The sequence below is a fragment of the Sinocyclocheilus rhinocerous genome, unplaced genomic scaffold (assembly GCF_001515625.1).
Source record: "Sinocyclocheilus rhinocerous isolate Xijiao unplaced genomic scaffold, SAMN03320098_v1.1 scaffold1004, whole genome shotgun sequence".
NCBI classification, from domain to species: domain Eukaryota; kingdom Metazoa; phylum Chordata; class Actinopteri; order Cypriniformes; family Cyprinidae; genus Sinocyclocheilus; species Sinocyclocheilus rhinocerous.
Genome location: NW_015627248.1, coordinates 1,488,473 through 1,514,345, shown reverse-complemented (window position 1 = coordinate 1,514,345; position 25,873 = coordinate 1,488,473). Strand labels below are relative to the sequence as shown.

General features: G+C 36.9%; 1 protein-coding gene across 1 annotated transcript in view; it reads left to right on the top strand.

The window, feature by feature from the left end:
- Positions 1-25,873, top strand: part of LOC107725844 (kinesin-like protein KIF26B) — a 96,233-nt gene that overhangs the window by 62,962 nt on the left and 7,398 nt on the right. Inside the window, exons 5-9 of the mRNA XM_016535246.1 lie at positions 5,723-5,906; positions 15,372-15,584; positions 17,405-17,498; positions 21,255-21,517; positions 23,747-23,946. Of these exons, the coding sequence (XP_016390732.1) occupies positions 5,723-5,906; positions 15,372-15,584; positions 17,405-17,498; positions 21,255-21,517; positions 23,747-23,946 (954 nt within the window). The remainder of the gene's footprint in view (positions 1-5,722; positions 5,907-15,371; positions 15,585-17,404; positions 17,499-21,254; positions 21,518-23,746; positions 23,947-25,873) is intronic.

Sequence of the window (25,873 nt, the reverse complement as noted above, 5' to 3'; positions counted from 1 at the left end):
TATATATATATATATATATATATATAAATGTTACAAAAAGATTTCTTACAGCATTCTACTAACTTTATCACCCAAAATATAATGTTATTTGTATGTTTATTTTTTTATATTCTAGGAATGTTTAAATGTTACGTTTTCTTGTCATGATTAGAACGTTGTTTAATGGTTACAAAAAATGTTTCTTAGAAAGTTCATCAAGTGCATATAACATCATGAGGACATTTTGAGAATGTTGTTCTAAGAACGCTTTCTCTCAACATTATGAGAACGTATATCAAATATTAATAAAGTGCTAAGAATGTTTCATAATCATTACTTTAAGAATGTTTTGTCCTAACAATTATATAACTTTTAAAAAATGTTAGTGAAACTTGTGAGAATGTTCTTTGTAAGCTGGGAAGACATGAATGAATCATATTGCCTTGATTTTTTTTTTTCACTTTTCCTTTTCACTTTTTCTTGTTTGATGTGCACATGTCTTCGGCTTCCATAGCAGTTTGTAGATAAATGTCTCTTCTTAACATATGTTCTTGCTCTCATTCTCAAATCTGTGCAGCCTAAACATGAAGAGAATTTCCCACGAGCTCTTTGCAGTTCGATTCTACCTGTATTATATATCCCCCTTTCAGAACATTGGACATGTATTCTGGTGTCATTTAGTTTGCGGCCATTGCTGTCTGATTTTGTGGAACAGTATGGAAATAGTGAGTGCAGAGGTGCCAGAGCACTGGGTCCAACTTTACTGTTGCCTGTGGTGTTGAAAAGAAATCCTTGGAAAAGTGTGAGGTATGTTACAGATGGAGAGAGTGAGAAAGAGCGAGCGAGAGAGAGAACGAGATTGGTGGGGGGATTGAATAGTAGACATTATCAGCTGAGCACAGGGGCTGAGAGGCAGCAATGTGATGTTGTTCCTCTCTGTGTCTTCCCTGCTTCCTGTTTGGATGTTCTCGCCCGGTCTCGCTTCTTCTTGAGCCTGGACATCTTTTCCTGGACAATGCAATCAGAAGAATAAGCCAAACAGAGACATGGGGGAGAGAAACTGAGTAAGATATGGTCAAAGTGTGAGAGAGAGGAAGAGAGGGAGAGATGAGATTGGCGAGCCGGAGCGTAGGCAGTCAGGAGTGCTCAGGTGTGGGGATTAAGCTATCTGTTTATTGCCGAGGAACCGCTTCGGTCGATCTGCTGCGGATACATTAGAGGACGCTCAACATTATGTACCATACACAAATAGCACAACACGGAGAACTAATGGATTCCTGATGAGCTGTCAGACTACACATTCAATCTGGTGGACACCTGTTTAAAGGCGGACAGGAAGACAGAACTGGACACTTAGGGCTCCTCGGGCCCCCTAAATGATGGACAGGTGAGAAACAAGTAATCTTTTTCTCTAGCCTCACTGGACTGAAATGTCTTGCTAATGCTGTTTGCTAAGGTGAAACAAAATTCTCTAACATTTTGTCTAAATATTTACATTTGTTTGAGTTAATTTGGTGTATAGTTTTATTGGGACTTACTTTGGGTAGGTTTCTACTACTCAAGAAATCTAAGATGAGACTATGTGGAGGTCAGATTTATGATAAAAACTCATTATAAAATAAATATTCACCTTTTTGAGTGTATGCTTTGAGCGTATAGTTCAAAACTAACCACCTAGTAACTGCATAGCACCACAAGAACAATATTAATATAATATAGTTATTGTTCTTAGTGTGAACAGGCCTTTACTTCAGATACATTTACCTTAGCAATCACATACTAATGGCCTGGTAGCCACCTGTAACATCCTAGCAACGCCATAGCAACATGCTGACAACCAAACAATCTTTGCAACTGCATGGCAATGCCCTGGCAACCACCCAGAACACCCTAGCAACATCCTGACAACCAGAAGACCTTAGCAACTGTATGGCAATGCCCTGGCAACCACCCAGAACACCCTAGCAACTCCATAGCAACATCCTGACAACCAGAAGACCTTAGCAACTGTATGGCAATGCCCTGGCAACCACCTAGAACACCCTAGCAACTCCATAGGCAACATATTGACAATCAGAAGATCTTAGCAACTGTATGGCAATGCCCTGGCAACAACTCAGAACACCCTAGCAACAGCATAGAAACATGCTGACAGGCAAAATATCTTAGCAACTGTAGCAACAGCCCTGACAACCACCCAGAACATCCTAGCAATGCTACAGCAACAGGCTGACAAACAGAAGGCCTTAGCAACTGTACGTCAATGCCCTGGCAACTATCCAAAACACCCTAGCAACTCCATAGCAACATGTTGATAAACAGAAGAATTTAACAACTGAATGGTAATGCCATGGCAACCACCTAGAACTCCCTAGCATCATGGCAGTGTGTTTTGTACAGTTTATTGTTTATATATTTGTGACTGTGCTTTAATTTAATGGCTAAATGATTTTATTTTGTGTTTATATATTGCATTATGTGCTTATGAGGGTTAGGATGACTTAATGATTATGTAAGTTGTACTTTTTTGGAGATGATGATGAGAAGGAGAGATGTTTTCTGTTTTCTAAATCAGAGTGTTCCTCTAAGAAGCTATTTAAGGAAATCTCATTAACGCCTCTTCAAAATAACACATTCACATCTCGCCTGAGTTTGGTTCAAGCCAATTCAAGCAAAGTGTCCTCCTAATTTTCATACAATTTCCCTGTTGACGTGTTTTGGCTTTTAACAAGAATAATTTCCATCTAGTTTCCTCAGGTCTGTCTCAGGCAGGTAACAATGAACGGTAAGCTATGTTTATTTATGTAGGACAAGAGGGCTCAAATTAGAAGCACATGGTGGAGACAACAGTTTGCGTCAAACTTTACAAGACTTTCCTTGCCAGCTCATTAAGGATTTGGTCATTGTGTTCGTTAACGATGTGTGTGAGAGAGAAAACTGTTTTTCTGACATTAATGAGTGTCAATAATTACCTCACTTTGCACTTCACACATCGTCGTGGAGCACAGCCATGTACTTTGTCACAAGCCTTAGGGGGTTACACACATCTTTTATACACAAACACACACTTCATATCCCTGACAATGAATCCAGGTGATAATTTGTCTCATTTCTAAGGAAGTTTTCTCATACCGTTGGCGTCCAGAATGCTCAGTCTGATGATTTCATAGCTTGCACGGTAACTGTATCTCTAGACCTGATTTATACACAAACACTGAGTGTTATTATTACTTCCAGCTATATTTTAACCTGCTCTTATCTGCCAGGGTGTTTATTATTGTTGCCTCAATTTTTTCCCTTACAGTAACCACTTCTCTCCACTCCTCTCGACAGAAATTTGATCAGTTCGTAAAATATTTTCTTTGCTTTATCAAATAGCAGGTCTGAACCACAGTTCTCGATTTTTTCTACGATAGCCAGAGGCTGAAGGTGTATTTCTATATGATGTGAAGTGATTTTAGTGCCAGGAGACCTGAGCTACCGCAGATGCCTGTATTGTGAGCTGTCTTTCTCTCCTGTCTGTATCTTTGACCTTGAATAGATTTGCACAAGTTGGCAAAGGTGGAGAGCTTCAAAATGACTGATTGTGCTTCAAGGTAATACTACTGCAAAGTGAAATAACTGACACTTTCCTTCTGCTAATCTGGGAAAATTTGACTCACGCATCCTCTGGATCCCTTGGGAGGAAGTTTGTGATGATGTCTGTGTTGAAGTTTGGAGTGTAGATCTGCCCTGTCATGTTGTGTTTGATGTCTCTTACCTTTCTAGCTCTGTTCAGTTCATTAAAGCATCACTGCCAGACGCACCAACAAGACCTTTAGAATGTGCACCCAAATAGAAAAGAGCAGCCTAATTGTCTTTCCTGCTGAAAAGATCTGCTTAGACCAGCATGAATTTCAGTGCTGGTTAGTGCACATCTGGTAGGTGGGCTACTGTAGCCTGCTGTTGTCAACCAGCATGGTCTTTTTGGTAAAGCTGGTTAACCTTTCTTTCTTACTTACTACTAAGGTCTTTACAATATTTATATCCACACAGTGAATACAGATTCAGACTAAAATAGTCTATAAAAAGGTTTTAATACTGTTTTTGCATCAAAACAGTAACTTTGAAAATGTAAAAAAAATTAATAATAATACAAAAATAATAATTCTACTAGGCTTTTTAGTTGGAATCTTTATGGAGCAGATAGTAATCCTAATCTTTTTTTTTTCATGCACCTGAAGCAGTACACGTTTTATTATTATTATTATTATTTCTTGCAAAGTAGCCTTAATATAAATAAAATGGAACTTGGGGGAACTTGTTTTTTTGTATGGGAGAACATATACAGACCTACTTCTATGCCGCTTTTCCTCTGTCTTTTATGGGCATAATCATGGGTGTAAATTGAAATATTTTAACAATAATACAATAGAATACAATACAATAAAAACAATAATAAATAGATTAGGGTCTGGAAAATATGTTTTGCAATCCTTTTCTGGGTCCCTAGCAACAAATAAACTAATTATTTATCCCATGCCATGCCATATTTTCGGATCACCACTCTCTTCATCCCTGCACTAAAATCCTTTATGTCTCTTTGTATTTGACCACTTGAGGTGTTTCAGTTTTTCAGCCTCCATCATCCGATCCCTGATCCAGTGGGAGTCTAAATGAGGCTGTGATGAGCATCTGCACAGATATGCTTGGTCAGGTGAAAATGCTAGACTGATTGATCAATACTTCTCTAAGAGCCAATTGAAACAGTCTCTAACAGGCAGCGAGACCATGGTTAGAATCAATCGACCCTCACTTCTCCTGCTCCTGAGTCAAAGCCATTCTCAATATTTCTTCAAGCATTAAATACACAAGGATTTCACCTGATATCCACGAGTACAATCATCCTGTGAAGATGGATCAACTCAATTACTTTGGTTGCCACTGTTTGTGATTTCTTGATGCATGGAGAAATAAGTTACTTGGACCCCATTTGTAAGGACAATGTTGAGGTTTGGTGGTCAGTGAAGGCATAGACAACCATTTTCAAGTTCAAGTCCAAGTAGTCACAATTGGCCCCTGTCAGATTTTTTACTTTTCTAACGTATTGACAACATAAAAGCAGTTTAAGTTCGAATCCATGAGGATATACATTCATTGGATCTTAAGTCCAATGCCTTAACTACTCGGCCATCCTGGTTCTGTTTTATGGTGTTGATCTTGTCTGTCCAATTTTAGATATTCTGGAGCATGGCTTAGGGTTTCATTTCATAACAATATTCAGCTTTGACTTGTACTTTTCTTTCTCGCTCTCTTTCTCTCTGTTGTTCTCTCCTGAGTAAGTTCAGATTCGCCTGTTCTCTGTGAGCATTCAGCAGTACAAGAATGCTGGAAATGCTGTTGTTGTGGCATTGAAGACCTTACAGATGTCTCTTTTCTCTGCTGATTGGCTGTGGCGTGTATGTAATGACTTGAAAGAGCATTTAACAATTCACAAATCTTCATCAGTCTGTTTTGAGATGGACACAAGAAATTCACAGAAAAACGTAAACTGTACCGCTTTGCTTGATTGCTCACAAAATCAGTTTTGGTCTGCATTGTTACATTTGAACTTTGCAAGCTGTATTTAAACTTGCAATACAGAACACTTTCCCTAAACAAACAAAAACTTTAAATAAATGTAAACAGCCAAGGGGTCGCAGCGTTTTTATACATATACACATCTGTTCTAGTTTTAACTTTGCTTGTGTTTGTTTATCCTCAGGGCTGCCCAGAAATTGAATCTATCTTCCAAGAAGAAGAAGCAGCTCCCTGCGCCCCCTGTGGCATGTGATCCACCCCTTTTTCCCACCAACTTCAGCGGCATCCTGCAGGTGTCTCCGCCCCCTGCTCCGCCCTGCCTCTTACGGGCAGTCAACAAAGTTAAAGACACTCCTGGCATGGGCAAGGTACGATCTTTAATAATGTAGCAAAAATGTCTGCTTTTAGATCTTGTTGTTTTATTAGTCTTTACTCTTATTAAGTCTGTTTTTCACCAACATATGAACATATGTAAATGCTTTTGCAAGCTAAACAGATTCATTTCAACACCTAATCAACATAGAATAGGCTACTTTTATTATTTACTTAGCTCTAGCAGCAATGGTCACCTACCAATGCTAATGTCCCCTTCTAGTGTAGTTGGAATAATCATAATTACGCGTTTCGAGCACATTAATGATAAAGCGAAGTGAGAAAAATTTTGGATGATAACCTAGTTGCAGAATACAGAGAGACGTTGGCATGTCAATTTGAAACGTCTTGGAAAGCAGGTTTGTAGTGAATGGTAATAAATGGATTTGGAAGTTATTTTAATTTTACACGCTGTGTTTCAATCATTTTAATTACACAATTTATGGAAAAGTTTAAAGTTAATCACTCACTTCATGTAACAGGTGCACTTGAAGGAAGCATAGTTTAACACATTCAAGTTTAGAGAATCATGCTTATGTAGCTTTTAATCTTTAACATTGTTACAAATAACTCTCTCTTGTGGACCAACTATAGTTTGCCACAGATTATCACTTTAGTGTCCACCTTAAATCCTGCTACCAGGAGTGGGGTTCGAACCCACGGATCATAAGTCCAACACCTTAACCACTCAGCCATCCTGATCTGCTTTTGTTAAAGATACTCTGAAATATGTTGTTTCTTATTCAAACTTTGGCGTTTTGTCCATCAGTTCTTTGTTCAAATTAACTATCTGCTGTAGGACAGAAGTAATGTAGTTTTTCCATAACTGTTTATAGTTTTTGGTTTTGTCCATTGGATCTTAAACCCAACACCTTAACCACTCGGCCATCCTGGTGTTTTTTATTGGGTTGTAGGTTAGAAATAGCTTCTATAATATGCATTCAAGAGTCTGCTTTCTCTCATCACTATAAGATAAAGCAGGTTTTCTTGATTAGTTTGATGAATGATTCATTTAAGCTAGAATTGACATTATCTACCAGGAGTGGGGTTTGAATCCACAAGGACATTTGTCCAGTGGAACTCCATTGGAAGCACAGTGCCTTAAGCACTCAGCCTCCCTGGTTGGTGTTTTTGCCATGATATTTGCATGCTACCTGAAGGAACACAGAGCCTCATTTGTCAGCACTGCTGTGTAAGTTCTGATGAGATAGGCAGGACTGGGGCGTTAAGGCTGGATCGATTGAACATGTGATGGCATCTCGTTTCTTTTGTATCTTGCTCAGAGCTCAAAGGTGAGCTCATTAACTGAAAACAAAGGGCCAAGGACAGCAGACTCAAATGGGCAACAGGATGGAGGCAAAACAGACACATTTTAATATAATTAAACAAGAAAATAACCGCGTGTTCACCTGGTATTAATATCTGTTCAAAAATAGAGGTCTTTCCCACAAAAGGTGCTTACAGGAGATGCATTTTCTATGGATTCCATGCATTTTGTTCCACAGAAGAAATAAAGTCATGCACGTTTGAAATTACTTTAGGGTGAGTAAATGATGACAATATTTTGCTTTTTGGACAATCTATCACTTTAATATCAGGTGTAAACTGGGCCAAAATGATAATAAATGGTGAAATGAAAGCACCTTCAGTCTTAATTTTGTGACACAGGCGTCATAAAACACAGCTAGCTGAGAAATGTCGGCATCAGATCTGTGATTTGGCAGCGTGAGAGAACATATGGGGTGGATACGAGAGAATGTTGCCTGCAGAATACAGTACATGTACACAGGTGAAAGTGTTCTGCTGCAGGAGAGATGCAGGTGAAGAGAGGTTTAAGATGCATGAAGGCAGAGGAACATATACCTTTGATATGACATACTACATTATTGGGTGTTCTTCTCATCTGTCCTGGCTGGTCCATAAGGCTATTGTTAATATAGTAGTCATTTAGCATATACTTTCCTTCCTAACAGATGGAAGTACAGGGTGTTTATTACAGGAACGGACCTCCTGAAGCAACCCGAGGTTAAATGTCTTGGTTAAGAGAGGAATGGTGAAAAGAGATCATGAACCAGAACCTTCTAGGGGCCCCATTTAAGGCGTGCATATAATGATCCTTAATGTGAACGTATAACAATTTCCGAAATGAGATAAAATAAAACAAAACGTGTAAACAAATTAACTCTACTTACATAATGCCCACAAATATGTTCTTATGGTTCAGCTGGTTCAATGTTGAACTGTTGATGTATGTGAAAGAAGATTTTCACGTCAGTTTCTGCCTGTATAAATCCTGATTTGTTCCTCACATTTGATGTAAAATCCATTTTGAATGAATACAAAGGCAGGATATTCAACAACGTTATTACCGAAACTCAATATAGTCAAGAAGTTAGTTGATTGGAGTTTGAATCCTCATTTGTCTGTTGGATCTTATAGGAAACACCTCAGTTCAATTTCCAACACAGCCACTTTGCTATATTCTTTTTGAAATTGACATTGATTTATCAGGATTGGGGTCTGAACCCATGAGGACATTTGTCCATTGACTCTTAAGTCAACACCTTAACTCAGCCATCCTGATCACTTTGTAATGCAAAGTAACCCTTTGTTGCTTTTACTGGTACTTAAGAACTAGTTTTGAGAAACTAATTTGTTTGTAAAATAACCACATACTGTTCAGCCAAATTACTGTTTTCTGTTTAAAATTCACACTGATCTACCAGGAGTGGGGTTCGAACCCACGAGGAAATTTGTCCATTGAATCTTAAGTCCAACGCCTTAACCACACAGATCAGAAAACCATTCAGTTGAATCGCTAGTAAACCAGCATCATTATACCCTGCAAAAGCTATTTCAGTACCCTCAACCAAACATAATGGAAAGTCTTCAGCCCTCTGTCACTCTGTCTGTCTCTCTGTCCTGTCTTTACGGCTACATTCCTTTATCAATTTACATGCTCAGTCAGCACACCGTTCGCATCACTGATTTCTGCTATCAGTTGTTGTTTTTTTCATTTAAAACCACCCGAGTAAGCTCTCGTACAGACAAAATCCGTCAAACGCATGCATTGGTACGAGCAATGACAGCGGAGGAGCCCCGCATGGTGAAAGTTGATCCTGATCTTCAGCGTATCGCAGGGAAACCAGCATATCTGGAATTCCTCTCAGACATCAGAGGATGGGGGATATTCATTTGTGTTTGGACTCAGTCTGTGACGATTCGGGTCATGATATCTAGTGCTGGCACCTCCCAAAAAGTCTAACTAAACAGAACCAGCTCATATGGCTGTGGGTTTGTCAAAAGCATCTTCTGTCAAATTTTTGAAAGCTGATTTTGAGAGACTCATAATTAACCACATACTGAGAACTTTCGGTGAGTTCATAAAAAGTCATCTTGCATTGGAACAGCTTGCGTTCATCTGTAAACAACACCCACATTTAGGCTGCATGTTGTGCGTTGTGCTGGCAAACTAAAATGAATCGTTCGCCAGTCAACCGGAACATAAGCAGGATGGTGGGCAATGCAAATTCTGGCATTTGCAGCCGAAAAATGTCACCTTTCTCAAGGGACAAGGCTGTAACAGTGGCCTTTGGATATAAGAACATTGTGCGATAAGATATTGATGGGTGTAGCTGCTCTATACGGTTGCTTTTGTGGCGCCCAAAGAAAGTGATCGGCTTTGAGACAGAGATGAAAAACACAGATATATAATTCGTATTTGCACTGAGTAGAACTAATTAAATAAAAAACAGTATCTGAAATAAAATTGTGATTTTCACTCTGGCAAATTTACATGTGACATTCTTCTTCCATGATGATGTGAATATAATTAAGAATTCATTCTGAATGTTTGTGTGTGAATGATGTTGCTCTTTCATCTCTAGCCTTGCGGTTTCGCACCAATTCACACAGTGAACATGATTTGCACCATCAGGGTTTTATGACAGTGTGACTAGATTAAATACCAAGGGCATCTCCATTATCTTGCTAATGATAAAGCAATTGATGGGTGATTTTCAAACACATCTGGATGCTACATTTGTACATATATCCATTGAATTTAACAGATCAAAGCTGTCAAAGCGAATCTTTTCCTAAATCCTGTTTCATCTCTGAGACTCTTCCCATTCCTCACTATCCACATTTCTGGTGGTTTTATAGGAATCCTGTGAGTTTGACAGATTCATCAATCTTCTGGACAGTGCAGGCACTGACCTTGAAAAAAAAATTATATTCAGTGGCTAATCAATTTTTAACAGCGCTTTCTAAAACTGAGGTGTTAAAGAAAAACACCTTACAGGCATCATGGAGTGAGCAGAGCGCATGTGAATTCAATAGTCTGAAATATTCATCCCAATATTCTTGTGATAATTTAACTGTGTAAAACAGAATATCAGTTTACACGGCAAGGAAATATGACACCAGCGAATGATTCACAACGTTATATTACATGTAAATGTCTTTTTAATTCAACTTTGCAGACCCTGTCTGGAAGATAACAGATTAAAGCTTGTGTTGAGATATATAGTTGAGTATCATCTGCATAACAGTGGAAGCTAATCCCGTATTTTCTAATAATATTACCAAGGGGCAACATGTATATCGAAAATAGCAGAGATAAAGTCCTGTTCTGCCCTAATCTATCTATTATAATGGACATATCAACTGCAGGCTTAATGATTCTATAGAGTAATCCAAGAGGGGATCTTTCAGCCCACTATAAAATATGAAGCTTGCTTTCTCTGCATGGCTACAAGCATATAAGTAGCTGGATAAGATCTGTGCATCCCTGGTTCATACTTCAAATGTCATGATATAAATCAAATCAATTGTTGAAATGAAAAGTGTTCAAATGGCATTTCATCATGATATTTTTCTTAACTCTCCTGTAAATATCAGGGAATAAAGCATAACATGTATGCAGAAACAAAATAAATATATAAGCAATGAACAAATGGTATCATAATCTATGCACAAATCCCATACAAGTGTGCAAATGCTTTCACCAGGAAGTGACCTTAAGGTAACCAAGATTCATTCATTCATTTTATCACAAAACGTGCGTAATTTGATATGGGCATCACTGAAAACTGAAGAGTCAACTGAATCAAAGCGAGTCAGATGTTGATTCAGTAACCTCGTCCTTTGAACGACTCACTGTTCGCTCTGTATATATTTGATTCCTTTAAAAGATCCGGCTCATAAGGGTCAGTTGTTCTTGAAACTGACTAAAAACAAACCGATTATAAGAGTCATTTGTTTGTGAATTGGTCTACACACCATAGACTGTAAAAAAAGATCACACAGATTGCGTTGTATGTTTTTGATTTACTAAAAAGAAACAAATCATTAGAATCATTTGTTAATGAATCAGCCTACACATGACGCGTATTGTGTTTGTTTACGTGTGCACGCTGCCGAAACAATTAAGTAAAAGTGTGGGGGGGGTTTGCCACTGTTTTGCGGTGCACTGTATTATTGTTAACCTATATCAAATTCAAAACAAACTCATTTTGACGACTCAGGCAAAATATGAAATATATGAAATATCAGTATATGAAATATTTAATATATCAATATATCAAAATATGAAATATTTTGCCGTGGTGATGAAGATTAAGCTATTGGAAAACAGTACAGGTAACACTGCAGTCTATGCTGGTTCTTAAAGCAAAAACAATATGCGCTAAATTCACCTTGGGATCATCTGATTGAAAGTAATAGCAAATATGGTCAACAAAAGTTAAGTCAGAAATGAGAAAAGCATTATTTGTTTGCATATCTCATCTGGTTATTTGTTAGCTTATAATACAGTGACATCTGTATGCTTTAAGTGTCACTCATGGGGCTATTGTATCTTATTTAGGGATGAATAAAATGAGGTTTTATAATGTAATGATGAGAAACAGTAGCTATGTGGGCACCACTGAGTGAGTATGTGGGTTTGGCTCTCGCTCCAGTGTTCTTAAAGACCTGTAATAACCCAGAAGAGAGCATCTCCTTTAATTAGTCGTGCTGCTTTATCCAAACTGCTCACACCCACAAGAGCCGTGAGAGCTCATAGAGAGACAACCACCACCTCCTCGTCCTCCATCCAGCCGCATATGCTGCCTAATGAGCCCCCCTACTGTGATCTTATCCCTGCTTCTGAAAATCAGAGGCTCAATGCAGGCAATGGGTTGCAAATCACCAAACAGAAGAAATTCTATTTGTGGTAAATGGGCTTAGAGATGCCGGACGTGACTAAACAAACCTGGGAGGATTGGTTATTGGGAACAGAAAAAGGCATGACTCTTTGTAGTGCAGGGACTGTGGGTGTAGAAAGGGCTTTCATTCAATTCTGTCTGCCAGCACGTTATTAGATCTGAGCCGGTTTGAGGCTATTGGTGTTGAGACTTATCACTATGGCTCAAAGAGGAGCTTTACCGCAAAAGTAGACCGCATAGGCTTGTATAGATAAGTCAGGCTGTATCTACTGCTGCATTGCTAGAAATGCTGCCACGTGGATTAGGTTGATGTGGCAATGCATGAAATGACTGTATCATTACAGCGTCAAAGGTCAGGCATTCCTCTTTTCCCAGACTACAAAAGAGCTGTCCTGATTTGTGCGCACATATTCAGCAGGTTAGTCCAGAAGTGTTGTGTGTGATGTGTCCTCAACAATGCACCTAATGCATAATTCAGGTGCAATATGCAAAAACTGTAGGCAGGGTTTACTTTGCTATTAAATAACACCAGGATGAAATATTTAACACACCATAATGACATTCCTGGAAGTCTGTTCCCATGCAGAGAAGGCAAAAATGTACAATTTTTTACTTGTTTCTTGTAGTTTCCTGCTTCTCAGATCTTTCCTTTAAGATGTCATACTAGAAATGTCATGTGAAGACATCTGGACTGTGCTCAGATTTGCCAAGATACAAAAGTTTGCAATCAAAAGTCAGAGATTTTAGTATGATTTTAGTATGTATTTCTCTTCAAAATTAATTTAATTTATTTTTCATTTTATTCTGTTATTGTATATAAATATTTATTTATTTATGTATTTATTTCTGCTAAGGAAATTTAGGAGTAACATCTGACAAGTTGATATTCAAATTAAATGTAATTAATTCTTGCATATTAAATAGCCTCTTAGTAGCTTCTGTTGGTATAAATCTCTTCTGCATTGTTTTAAAAAATATATATGAATATATATTAATTGAATTGTGTGTAATGCAAAACAATTATACACGGTTTGTGTATTATTATTATTATTATTATTAATATAATTTTCTATACAAAATCAATTATACCTATCTATGAGGTTTCAGAAATAATATAAATTACAAAATAAATGCAAATCTAAATGTTTTCATTTCATTGCGGAAATGAAAGAGCAATTGGTATAAACCATTTCATCTATTGTCCTTATTTAAAAATTGGAAAAAGAAAAAAAATCGGAAATTGTCATTTAATATAATGATCTTGGTGAAATCCACTTGAACTGTTATAGGATTCTCTCTCCCGTCCAGAGGCAATAACAGAGAAATCTCCTCTACATATGATCTCAAATCACTTATTGATCTATAAATTAGAAAAAAATATATCTTGAGAGATGCTTTCATTATCTTTGTGCACTAAAACAATCATCTAAAGGTAAACCAATAATCACAATGCTTCAGAACAAATAGATGCCTGAATAACTCTGATACTCTAGAGAAGCAAATTTCCTGCTTTATCAAAATGTCTATCAGTGTAATGATGATGGTATTATAGTTGCTAATCCATATGGCGTCGAGATTGGATTTCTAAAGTAATTACTGTATGTCTGCTGCTTTGATTTTGGCTTTGCATTGAGAAGACATGCTGAACTGCTGTACTGTTCTAGGGTCAGAAAAAATTTATGTTTGAATATGTACTTAACTTGAAATTTAATCTTTAATGCTTTGATTTCAGTAATTACGTTTCACAGCATGACAGATGTTATAACTGCCCCTTGAGCTGCTCTGTGACCACATTTCCGTATCTTCATAACAAGCAAGGACTCAGAGAGAAAGCGTATTAGTCACAGTTTATAGAGAACCAAGGAGAATTTACTTCAGGGAGGCATTTATAAATGGGATGAGGCATTAAATAGGTCAACATTTCATCCTGGGCTATTTATTTAGTGTGAATATGTGTAGTCCAGTTATTTGAAGATATTTCATAATGCACTGTTTCGCAAGGATGCATTAAATTGATTCAAAAGTGACATTAAATACATAATGTTACGGAAGATTTCTGTTTCAAATGAATGCTGTTCAAAAGAACAAAGTCCAAAAAAATTTAAAAATCAAACAAACCCAGAGTAATGATGCATCACAGGAATATGTTACATTTTAAAACAATTTAAAATTTTAATAACATTTCACAATATTATCATTTTTACTGTATTTTTTGGAGCAAATAAATGCAGCCTTGTTGTCCTGAATATCTGTGTTGTGAGTCAAGTATGTCTGACCATTGTCATTGTGTCTAGACTGCAAAGGAATGGTGAAAGATCAGTCTTTAGATCAGATTTTGCAGTCTTTAGATGGGCTTCTAGTATCACACTCCAAGTTTGAGTTGGAAGGAAACCCAAGATTTATCCCCTGTCTTTCTGCAGAGCTCCAACAATCACTTGTGTGTTCTAGTCCACTAATCTGTAATTACATTCAGTCAATGATGGTTTTACTGAGCACACGCTTATAAACACGGCATTAGGTTTGATGTCTATTATGCGTGTATGTGAGACACATATGGAAGGGTACATAGGTTATATTAGATGATTTATTACATTATTTAAACGTAGTTGGAGAATGAGTTTCAAGTAACAAGTAAATGTTCAGCTATTAGATTTATCTAACATTTGGTGGATGCGCAGTCTGTTTATCCAGACGTATTGACTATACACAACACTTTTTGTAGACTGTGCTATTATTATGCTCTATTATTTAGAGGAAGTTTTTATGTAAATATAAGTTCCTCAAACTAAACTTCAGCTGAAGTTACTTGGCGTACCTTTTCCTTAATCTTGCAACTGCATTTTGCAGCATTATTGAGTTTTAATGCTTGCCTGGTGTCTCCACATATTTGACTGGGAAATATTAAAGAGTTATGAATAACTCTCTAAGTAGCACACAGTTCTGTCAAAAATGGTATAAATGGCATAAACATGTTAAAGTTTGGGGTGTTTATAGTTTCAAAAAGTTCCACTTGAAACGGGCAAGGTGCTTTTATAGGAGAAGTGTTCAGAAAGGAGATGCAAACTTTCCACAATCTGTCAACCCTTGACAAAGCCATAAACCTACTTAAAAAGCTTGTTCTCCCTCAAGCAGAATGTTGTTTTGTTCACAAAAACATTGGTTGTGGTGTTACTCGCAGAGAGGTTGTTGCTGTGCAACATGCCACTTTGATATGCTGTATTACTGAGCAGATGTTGTTGTATTTGTGTGCAGGTTAAAGTGATGGTACGCGTATGTCCTTCATCGCCTGTCAGCGCAGCAGAGTCCAGCTCGTTCCTGAAGGTCGATTCTCGTAAGAAGCAGGTGACCATCATGGATCCAGCAGTTAATTCTCAGCAGAATCAAACTCAGAAACGTGGCAGCTCCAACCAGGTTCCTCCAAAGATGTTTGCATTTGATGCAGCCTTCTCCCATGATGCCTCTCAGGTGAGAGATAGTTACTACTTTTAAAGAGCAGGTCATATGGTATTTTAAAGTGTCCTAATATTGTGTTGGAGTCCCCGACAACAGGTTTAAATGCATCCAAGGTCATAAAACATTGTAATTTTCTCAGAATATACATTTAATATTAGAATAACTTTTCAATGATGTCGAAACGATTCATTCGAAGCAGTCCTGAGCTTACGGTCTGTAAACCCCTCCCTTCCATAAGCCTACTCTGCGGAAACGAAACGCCTATTACAATAATTATTTTTTTTGCTCCGGAGGGTTACTTGTAAACAAAGATGCTATAAGGTTACAAAAATAGCATCGATATTACCTTATCAATTCGAGCCCGAGTCCGAGGATGATACCGATGCAGTCGCTCAACGGAAACTCCATCGCAAGCATGACTTGATCAGGACGTTTCTCAGTGGTGAGTTTAAACTTTGTATGTGGTACTTGATATGACAGCAGATTTATTGCATTCATTATTATTATTTACTTATTTGAGGTGCACGTGTGGGAACTGTGTTAGTATGCCCAGTAAGGCTGAAAACACAGCGTCTTCTCGACATGATGTAAACACACTAACTAGCGGAAGTGTTTGTGGGCCGGTCAGAGTGTTCATACTTCACGGGCAGGCGGGGATTATGTAAATGTCTTATCTTGTGACGTATATAGGTAACAGGCAGAAGATACAAAAATATGACGACTCGTTAAGTCGGTTCAGAGTCGACTCTTTCTTTTGAAAAACATCTTTATTTATCATGCACTTTTTGATTAACAACTTTGCAGACTGTTTACATTGAAGGATAGCTACGTTACAAACTGCAAAAAATATATTTTTCGAAAACTCATATGACCTACTCTTTAAAGTTTGTGGTAACCATTAAACATGCAGTGTGTAATTTCTGCCACTAGAGTCACCAAACGGAATTGCAAAAACAATCGTTTCATTGTACAAAGAGACTGTAAAAAGGATGTAGCTCACGCACTGTCCAGTCAAGTGCCAGTGGATTAGAGACTTGCTCCCGCGAGACCCGACGCAACAGAGTGCGGCGCGGGACAAGATGGGTGAGTGCTGGTGCGGCGGGTAGACGCTTGTGTGTGTGCGGGATGCGGGAGAATAAAATTATTCGAAATTATTAGAAATATCTAAACATAAAATATCTAAATCAAATAAATTAAGGAGTAATCAGTAATCAGTAATTTGATTACATTTTCAGAGTAACTTGCCCAACACTGTTGTACAAATCAACAATATGTTGTTAATACAGGGACAGTCCCTCTGGAGCAGCCTGAGGTTCCTCACAATGCTGATTAAGGTTAAAGGCAAAATGGCAGTTGTTTATATGTCACCCCTTATGGGATTTGTACATACAAGGTTACCAACCCAGATCTTTAACCACAAAGCATGAATGGGTAGTTGATAAAACAAGGACAGAAGATTTTTTGTTTGTTTGTTTGTTTTTTTGCACATGTTCTGTAACTAAAATATCTTTAAAAAATAATTTACATTAAAATGTATTCATTTAGCAGACACTTTTATTCAAAATGATTTTTACATGAAATAGCAAAAATAAAAATATTAAGTGAAAAAACTGCTTTTATCACACTTTTATCAAAGTTACAGTACATTCTCTGAAAACAAATCTTCTCAAGTAAATTTCTTTTGTTTAAATATTTTAGATAATTTTTATCGAAATCAAGTTAGAAAAAAAAACAATCAAAAATCCTTTATTTAATTTAAGTCATGCATTTTTTTTCTTTTAGTTATTTTTGCAGTGCATGAATTTGATTGGCTGTTCTCTGTTTCCTGGCAGGCAGAGGTTTGTGCAGGAACTGTGGCTGAGGTCATCCAGTCTGTAGTCAATGGAGCGGACGGCTGTGTATTTTGTTTCGGACACTCCAAACTAGGTAAGAGACAATTTGAGATTAGTGTCTTTTTAATAAATCAGCATACTATATTTCAGCATCTCTTTAATATATCAGCCCATCACAAAGAAAAGTGCTTCAATTGGCCTTTACTAATACCTTGCAAGTGCCTTTTCAGGCAGAAATTTTTCTTGCCTTTGTAATAAACATCAGACTGTCATACTGTAATGTTACTATCGCCATCTCTCAGATGTGTTTCTGTCAGGACCACTATCGTCAAAGATGATTGACAATTAGAATACAGTTTGGATTGGCGGTATGGTTCCATTCTGGGCAAGAACTACCTGCGCATCCATGCAGCCTAGCATGGATGAGAGCAGGGAGAGCAGCGATAAGCCCCCAGGGTAAACAGAACAGAACCAACATAAATGTATTGCAGATATCGTTAAAGTTCAATAATGTTATGTACACATTTTAGAATTAGAATAAGAGAATCAGAAGGCTGAATCCTGACTGACAGCGGAGGAGTTGGGGATGGAGAAGGGTAATTAGCTATTGAGCAATGCGAAAACTGCTGTTAATACTGAGGGACCTTATATATGAATGCTTAGATAGGTGTCGTATTCCCATAGGTTGATGGGGATCAGCTGAGAGTCAGCTGATGCGAGCTTGACTAACGTGACCTGCCAGAACTAACGCTAGATTTTATGTTCAGTAACATACTCAACCGTTTACATCCTGTGAATTAGATGGAATTAGTTTCATAGCACACATGGCAGACTACAAGATGATCTCACCCTGTTTTGCCGGCTTTGTCCATTGTTGTTTCTGGAAGATTAGTGTAAAAATTAACCAGCCGTTTGCTTAGAAAACAATAGAAAAATGCCACTGTGGTTGCTGGTCAGTGATTTGATGACAGCGTGTAATGCCTCAGATGCCTCGTTTCCATTAACCTTTACTTGAAAACCAAAGACCGGCTCATACATAATTTTACAGTGATTTAATTGGTCAGCCGCGCAAAGCAAAATAACTAGCCATAATAACCCAGAGACTGGCGTGTCAGTGCTTTGAAAGTAATTACCTTGGACATTTGGCTTGAAAAGGTGGTTGTATAAAACAAGAAACAAAAGAATCATGGTGACCTTGAGTGGTGCAACGAGCCAACCCCTGGTCACCATTGTGCTTAAGTGCATGAATACCTAAGATGCAATCTTTTGAGATGTATCAGGCTTGAACACAGAGATTTGTTTTTGACCTTCAAATCAACTAAAGAGCGAAATATTAATCTTACATAATACTCCCTGACCTCTAGATCCTGTATGTCATGCTGGTTGTGAGGATGCACAGGCCGTATGGTGAACATTAAAATACTGTAGCAGTATTCTGGCATGAAGCTTTATCTCCTGTCCTGAAACTGCTTGATCAGCCCGGAGGCTTATTTTATGCTTTATTGCAATAAGTCAGAATGCATAAAATTGAAGGACAAGTTGAAGCCTGTAATGGATTTGTGTGTGTAAAATTTTGAAGAGAGATGCTGTAGTAATTGAATCTTATAAGCTCTGCCTTCCCATCATGCCACTCTCCATCCAGTCTGATTGAATTACTGACTCTCAGTTCATCTGCGACGGAGCATCCGTCTTATTTTCCGCCTGGAAGTAAAAACCCAGCGACTTTAATTGATGTGAAAGACCATTTTCAGCAGAGCATGTTTGATATGTTACAGTCAGGATATAAAATAAATAATGAAATTAAAAAAGAAAACGCATCAAAACAAATAATAAGAAAAAATAAATATAATTAAAAGTACATAAATTATAAATAATTATTTAAATAAATGAAAATAAATGTAATCATATAACTATGTATGCACTTTTAGTAATGCTTTTTCTATTATTTGTTTTTAGTGGATTTAATGTAGTGTAATCTTGATGACAAATTATATGTTAGCTAGGTGGACAGGTATTTCACATCATAGCTGTATTTGGAAATATAGTAAATATGTAGCATGTATTTTAGCACGCTGTATTGAACCAATCAATATCCAGAAGTGTTTTATTGCCATCTGCAACTAAATGATTACTTTTTTATACCATTGTGTTAGTGTAGTCCTCATAATTTACATTTACCTCTTAAATGTTTTTAGTTTCAGTGGTGGAATCAGTATTGTTTTTGTGAACTAAAACTAAATCTTTTTTTTTCTTTAATTAAAATAAAGCTGAAATGAAATAAAATATAAATATTAGATGAAAACCTAATTTTAAAAACCTTACAATTAACTGAACTAAAATACATTGAAGTACTAAAATTACAAAAAAAAATATATATCTAAATATAAATATTGAAAAATACAAAAAACTAATAAAAACGACAAAAGCACATAAAAATGACTAAAACCAACTAAAATTAAAGTGAAAACTGCAAATATAACATTAAAAGCTCATCTAAAATATTTTAAAAAATACTATAATAGTATATAAATACTACTAAAATAGTACTGGGTGGGAAAATATTGTAATGGACCAGGATATTATAAAGGGAAGTACTAAAATTACAAAAAAAAATATATATCTAAATATAAATATTGAAAAATACAAAAAACTAATAAAAACGACAAAAGCACATAAAAATGACTAAAACCAACTAAAATTAAAGTGAAAACTGCAAATATAACAATAAAAGCTCATCTAAAATATTTTTAAAAATACTATAATAGTATATAAATACTACTAAAATAGTACTGGGTGGGAAAATATTGTAATGGACCAGGATATAAAGGTATATTGATAAAGTTTTTTCATCCTGTAAAGTTTTTGATCCAGTTTTTCCATTAGCAGCTCCACCTGCCACAATAGTACAACACCTTCTTAAACATGAAAGTGCTACTTTTTAGAATTACCATCTTTTCAAAAACAAAGTATGAAAAATCTGCCTCAGGTGTGTCATATTAAATCATGAATAAATGTATTATCTGCTGCATCTGCACCATTGCAGAATTGGCTTGTTTTTTATGAAATGTTGTGATGTTTGAATTGCTGTGTGTATTTGTCCTATTTCAGCAGATATTATCTCTGATTCCTGTTTCTGTTTTCTTTTTCTTGCTCTCTTTCCCACCCAAACTGGAGGAATCCGTCTTTTGAAGTTCAGTCTGGTCTGAATGTGTGCTGTGACATATGGCGTTGTTTAGTGGCCCCTTTCATGTCAACAGCAGGGTTATTTATGCATGTGACTGTGTTTGAGGGCAATGTCCAGAAATGAATCCAGGGACGTTGCCAATCAACAGGCTGTTGTTCTGGTTCTGGTCCTGCGTTTAATGCCCAGTGCTGCCCACACGGCGTATGTGCTTACTCAACCACACTAAGACATATGGCAAATGTCAGCAGACTGTCAAACCAAGGGCTTTTCTGGAAATAAAAACCCATTTAAGGCAGACAAAACATTCTTGTGATTAGGCACGGTACTTTTTCCGACTATATTTCTAAGCGGGATTATGCTAATCTTGTCGGTTTTCCAGCTTTAATGGATTTTTAATTTTATTGGAATGTGTTTGTCTTGCGTGTGTGTGACATCTGTCACTGTGGTTTATGCCAGAGTGCTGGTCTGCAAGCTAACTATCATATTAGAAAGTGTGAAGTAGACCATACGTACTGGCGTAATGCACCATAGCTTTTAGCACCTGACCTATTTTAACTCTACCGTTCCACTCTATGCTTTTGAAAGGCCTGCCAATCATCATAAACCAAGAAATGTGATTGTATGCAAAGCGATCCATCGCCAACTCGATTCTCGGTCTGGTCGCAGGCAAATCCTACACTATGATCGGCAAGGACGACTCCATGCAGAGTTTAGGGATCATCCCGTGTGCCATCTCCTGGCTCTTCAAACTGATCAACGAGTGCAAGGAAAAGACAGGCGCACGTTTCTCCGTACGAGTGTCGGCTGTGGAGGTCTGGGGAAAAGACGAGAACCTGAAAGATCTGTTGTCGGAGGTGGCAACAGGCAGTTTGCAGGATGGTCAGTCTCCAGGAGTCTACCTCTGCGAGGACCCCATCTGTGGGATGCAGGTAAAAGAGTCGTTCTGATCATTAATGTTGTTCAAATTTATTGAATTATACAGTATTTTGTTCATGATATATGTGCAGTATATTGTTGATTGATATTAAAATACTGTGAAAATCTCAGTATATCCATTTCATTCAAATGTCATTATGACGTAAATAACATAAGTAACATTAAGATGAAGTGTGTAATTTTTTACAATGTTTACATTTCTATCCGATCTTAATATGATACTATAAATCAGCCTTTTTGTTTTTTCTGAAAAATGTAAAAACTGTGGCACTATAAAAAAAAGCAATGTTGTCTCATCCAATGCTGTTGGGTTTGCCGTGGGGTTTAGATACTATTTTAGTATTAATTAATCAATTGAACTAGCTTTTATTTTTATATTTTCAGTTTTCACTTTAATTTAATTTTTTAAATTTTGTTATGTGCTTATTATTTATTTATTTTTATTTATTTATTTATAAACATTTCTACATGGCTTTAATTAATTTGAGTACTTAAGCTTATTTATTTCAGGAGTTGCCAAAGCAACATTATTTTATTTGATTTTTTGATTTTTAACAGTTTTGGCTTTAGTTAACAATAACAACACTGTTTAGGGCGGGACTTTCTGTTTGCCTGACCATTAGTAGTGTTTTGACACCTGTTTGAAAACAGTCTATTTTGCTATTCTGTTTTTCTGTCAGGACCACTATTAACTGCTGATAATACTGAGGGACCTTATATATGAATGCTTAGATAGGTGTCGTATTCCCATAGGTTGATGGGGATCAGCTGAGAGTCAGCTGATGCGAGCTTGACTAACGTGAACTGCCAGAACTAACGCTACGCTAGATGTTACTGATGTAGAATGATGCCAAAAATTCATGTTTTTCTTTTTATTGCTGATTCTCTCTAAAATGGTAACAAATAACTATTTTGAAATTAGAAAAAAAAGTTTAACAATATTGGCACACTTATTCTGGGAATACCCCCAGTGTAAAAACAAACAAAACAAAAAAAACAAGCATGACAATCAGCTTCCAATAAAGATGGCTTTGTTGAGAAAAATGCTAATACATGATGAGAGGATTAGTCGAGCAGAGGCAACCCCTGTCTCTGTAATCCTCAGACATGTGCACTAATCTCATTTTGGACTGATACCTCACAGCAATGGATTGTAATGCCCTCACTTCTCCTGTTCCTGTGACAGTCAACCTTATCACACAGAGCCGGCTTCAGACGTGATACCCAAGGCCGTGCTGACATGATTATTGCCAAATAACAAACAGACGAATTTCTTTATAGATATTAAGATGTAGCTGAACTGACAGTGTTTTAATATACATGATGAGAGGATTAGTCGAGCAGAGACAACCCCTGTCTCTGTAATCCTCAGACATGTGCACTAATCTCATCTTGGACTGATACCTCACAGCAATGGATTGTAATGCCCTCACTTCTCCTGTTCCTGTGACAGTCAACCTTATCACACAGAGCCGGCTTCAGACGTGATACCCAAGGCCGTGCTGACATGATTATTGCCAAATAACAAACAGACGAATTTCTTTATAGATATTAAGATGTAGCTGAACTGACAGTGTTTTAATGCTTTCTTTTATTTTCTGTAGTATTGTTAATAGTGGTCGACCAATATGGAGTTTTTTGAAAGCCAGTGCCAATATCTTAGAGAACAGGGTGGGCAGGGTGTTTTTTTGTGTGTGTGTGTGTGTTTTTTTAAATTTATTTAATACACTTTATTTAATTATTTTATTGACAGGCTCTCAGTGTGAGCGCACTTCTTGAGTACGCGCTCAGAAAAAGCATATATGTCGCACTGTACAGCCCTGTATATATATATATATATATATATTTAATATATGTTAAAAAAAACAATACTTGATAAAACATAATCTGTATAAAACAACAAACAAGCAGATATATACTTTAGACAGAAACTTCTTGTAATCCTATTATAGTATTTTTCACAAAGTCAAAAAGGTCCTGGTGCTGTCAAAGTAAAAGTCTGACTGCTGGCACTCATCAGCCAAACAGAAAAACTTTGCAGCCGATGAGATAATAAAATTGTTAAATATCAGCCCATTTATCTACCTTGGCATTATTTCAGTAGACCACTAATTGCTAAATTGCCATGTTTGGAGTACAAATTCAAAAACTCATACTAAATGGTTTTTTTAGCCAAAACTGTGCAATAAAATTCACATTTGCATCTTTGGTGTTTTTCACAGTTACAGAATCAGAGTGAGTTGCGCGCTCCTACGGCTGAGAAGGCCGCTTTCTTCTTGGATGCTGCCATTGCTGCACGTTACAGCAGTAAGCCAGACTACGACGAAGAGGAGCACCGTAACTCTCACATGCTCTTCACCCTACACATCTACCAGTATCGAATGGAAAAGACCGGCAAGGGTGGAAGTGAGTATCATTATAGGTTGGATAGAGTTTAAGTAGAAACTCAATATGAACTAGAGCAGAGGTTCTCAACTGGTTTTCGGTCCGTGACCTATTTTTTTAGGTTCCAAAATTTTGACTATTGCTGGTTAACCTTGTTAAGATACTTTTATGATGGACACCATTATCTTCAGCTGTACTAGTCTTATCAGCAGTATCTGCTCTCTTCCACGGTTGATTTAGAATTTTCTCATTATACTTCCAAATGTTGCCTGTGTGGTTTATAAATAGTCTGCTGCTGATAATCTTTGAGAGGGGTGTGATAACAGACAAAGAAACTTCCATTGTTAATGTGAGATGTACAATCTGATCTAAAAGCTGTCAAGCTAAAACTAGCTATTTCTGGAGAACAGTGCTAATTTCTCTTATCACAAAAAAAAATTCTGTTTGGCACAAGTGAGTCCCGCCTTTTCCCAAGAGTGAATAGAAAGTAAAACCAGATGTGTTAGCATGGGCTTTTAGTGTATTTGAGAAACTTGAATTACCTCCAAAATGAGCTAGTGTAAGCAGTGTCATGAAATCCACTCAGGATGTTTCCATGACTAAGGTTAACTTACATAATAGAAACACAGAGAGATATAATGTCACCATTTGAAATATAAGTTCATTAACCTCAGCGTTTTCACTAATAAGTTCCATTTCTCTTTATTAGTCTACCGTTAGGTTACAGTAATACTTCATTATGGAATTAGATGCTCATCATGAGGTTTTCGACAGTTTTTATACTTTTTTTCAGTTTCTTTACATTCTATTGCTTTTCCATTTTCTTTGCAAGATTTATACTTTCTTACTTAAACTAAGTAGCTATTTAAATATTTAACTTAGTCAGTGGCACTACCTGTACTGTTACAAAAAATACTGTATAATGCAGTGTACTTTCCCGCCAAGCAATACGAAATACCTCTAGTTTTGTTTTCCTCCAGCTGCGCTCCATTTTCCGGGCTGCTCTCTTTAGGGTGCGAGTGTGCTCATTATACCTTTATAATGTTTAGCCTTCATATCTCCGCTGCATGCCATTAATTCTTCTCAAACACACCTCATATGAATAATATATATACAGACTAACATTTTCCAGCCTTTGATGTTAGCAATTATTAGTGGATTCTAATGCTACGTTGAATCTGCAGAGAGAATGTAACCTTTATCGCTCCTCAGGGGTAATAGCTAAGTGAATTAGCTTCTGCCAGGCAGCTATAGAGACAGATGCAGTTTCACATTCGCTGGGATTCATTGAACGTTCTTAACACAGACCATTTCTCTGCAACTGCTGTTTTATTTCTTTTAACAGCATGTCAATTTGAGTTAAACAGACAACTTTGAGAAGGTGTCGTGTATCATCTAGCAGCATTTTTCCCAAAATTAGCAGCGCTTCCATTTAGCTCCCTCAAGGCACGTTTGCATTTTTATGCCATGGCTCCCTAATTTAATCATGGCGAATTTACATTGCAGAGCATCATGGGGTTTAAGGCTGGATACGCAACAGCTCTTGAGAGCTGAGATATAATTAGGATTTACAGCCTTTTAGGAGGAATGCAACATTTGCACAAGATAAATTGAATTAATATGCATGCATCATAAATGAATATAAATCTACACAAGTCACTAATTTTAGATAGTGATTTAATTAGTGCTAAATAATATTTTAGTTGCTTTTTATCTCTCTAATTGGATGACTTAACCTCTCTGATTTAATGCCAAATGTAGAATATTGTTCAGAATTATTATCAATTCATTATTAATTATCGATTTTACACTAGAATGCATTGTCCAGTTTGTGGCATAATATTAGTAGCAATAACCAGAAACTATTCACATGTGTTGTGTAATAAGTGTTTACATATTTTGCCAAGGGGTGAATGTTATTTAATGGGATATCTCAGATAACTTTATTTTTGTTACATCATGGC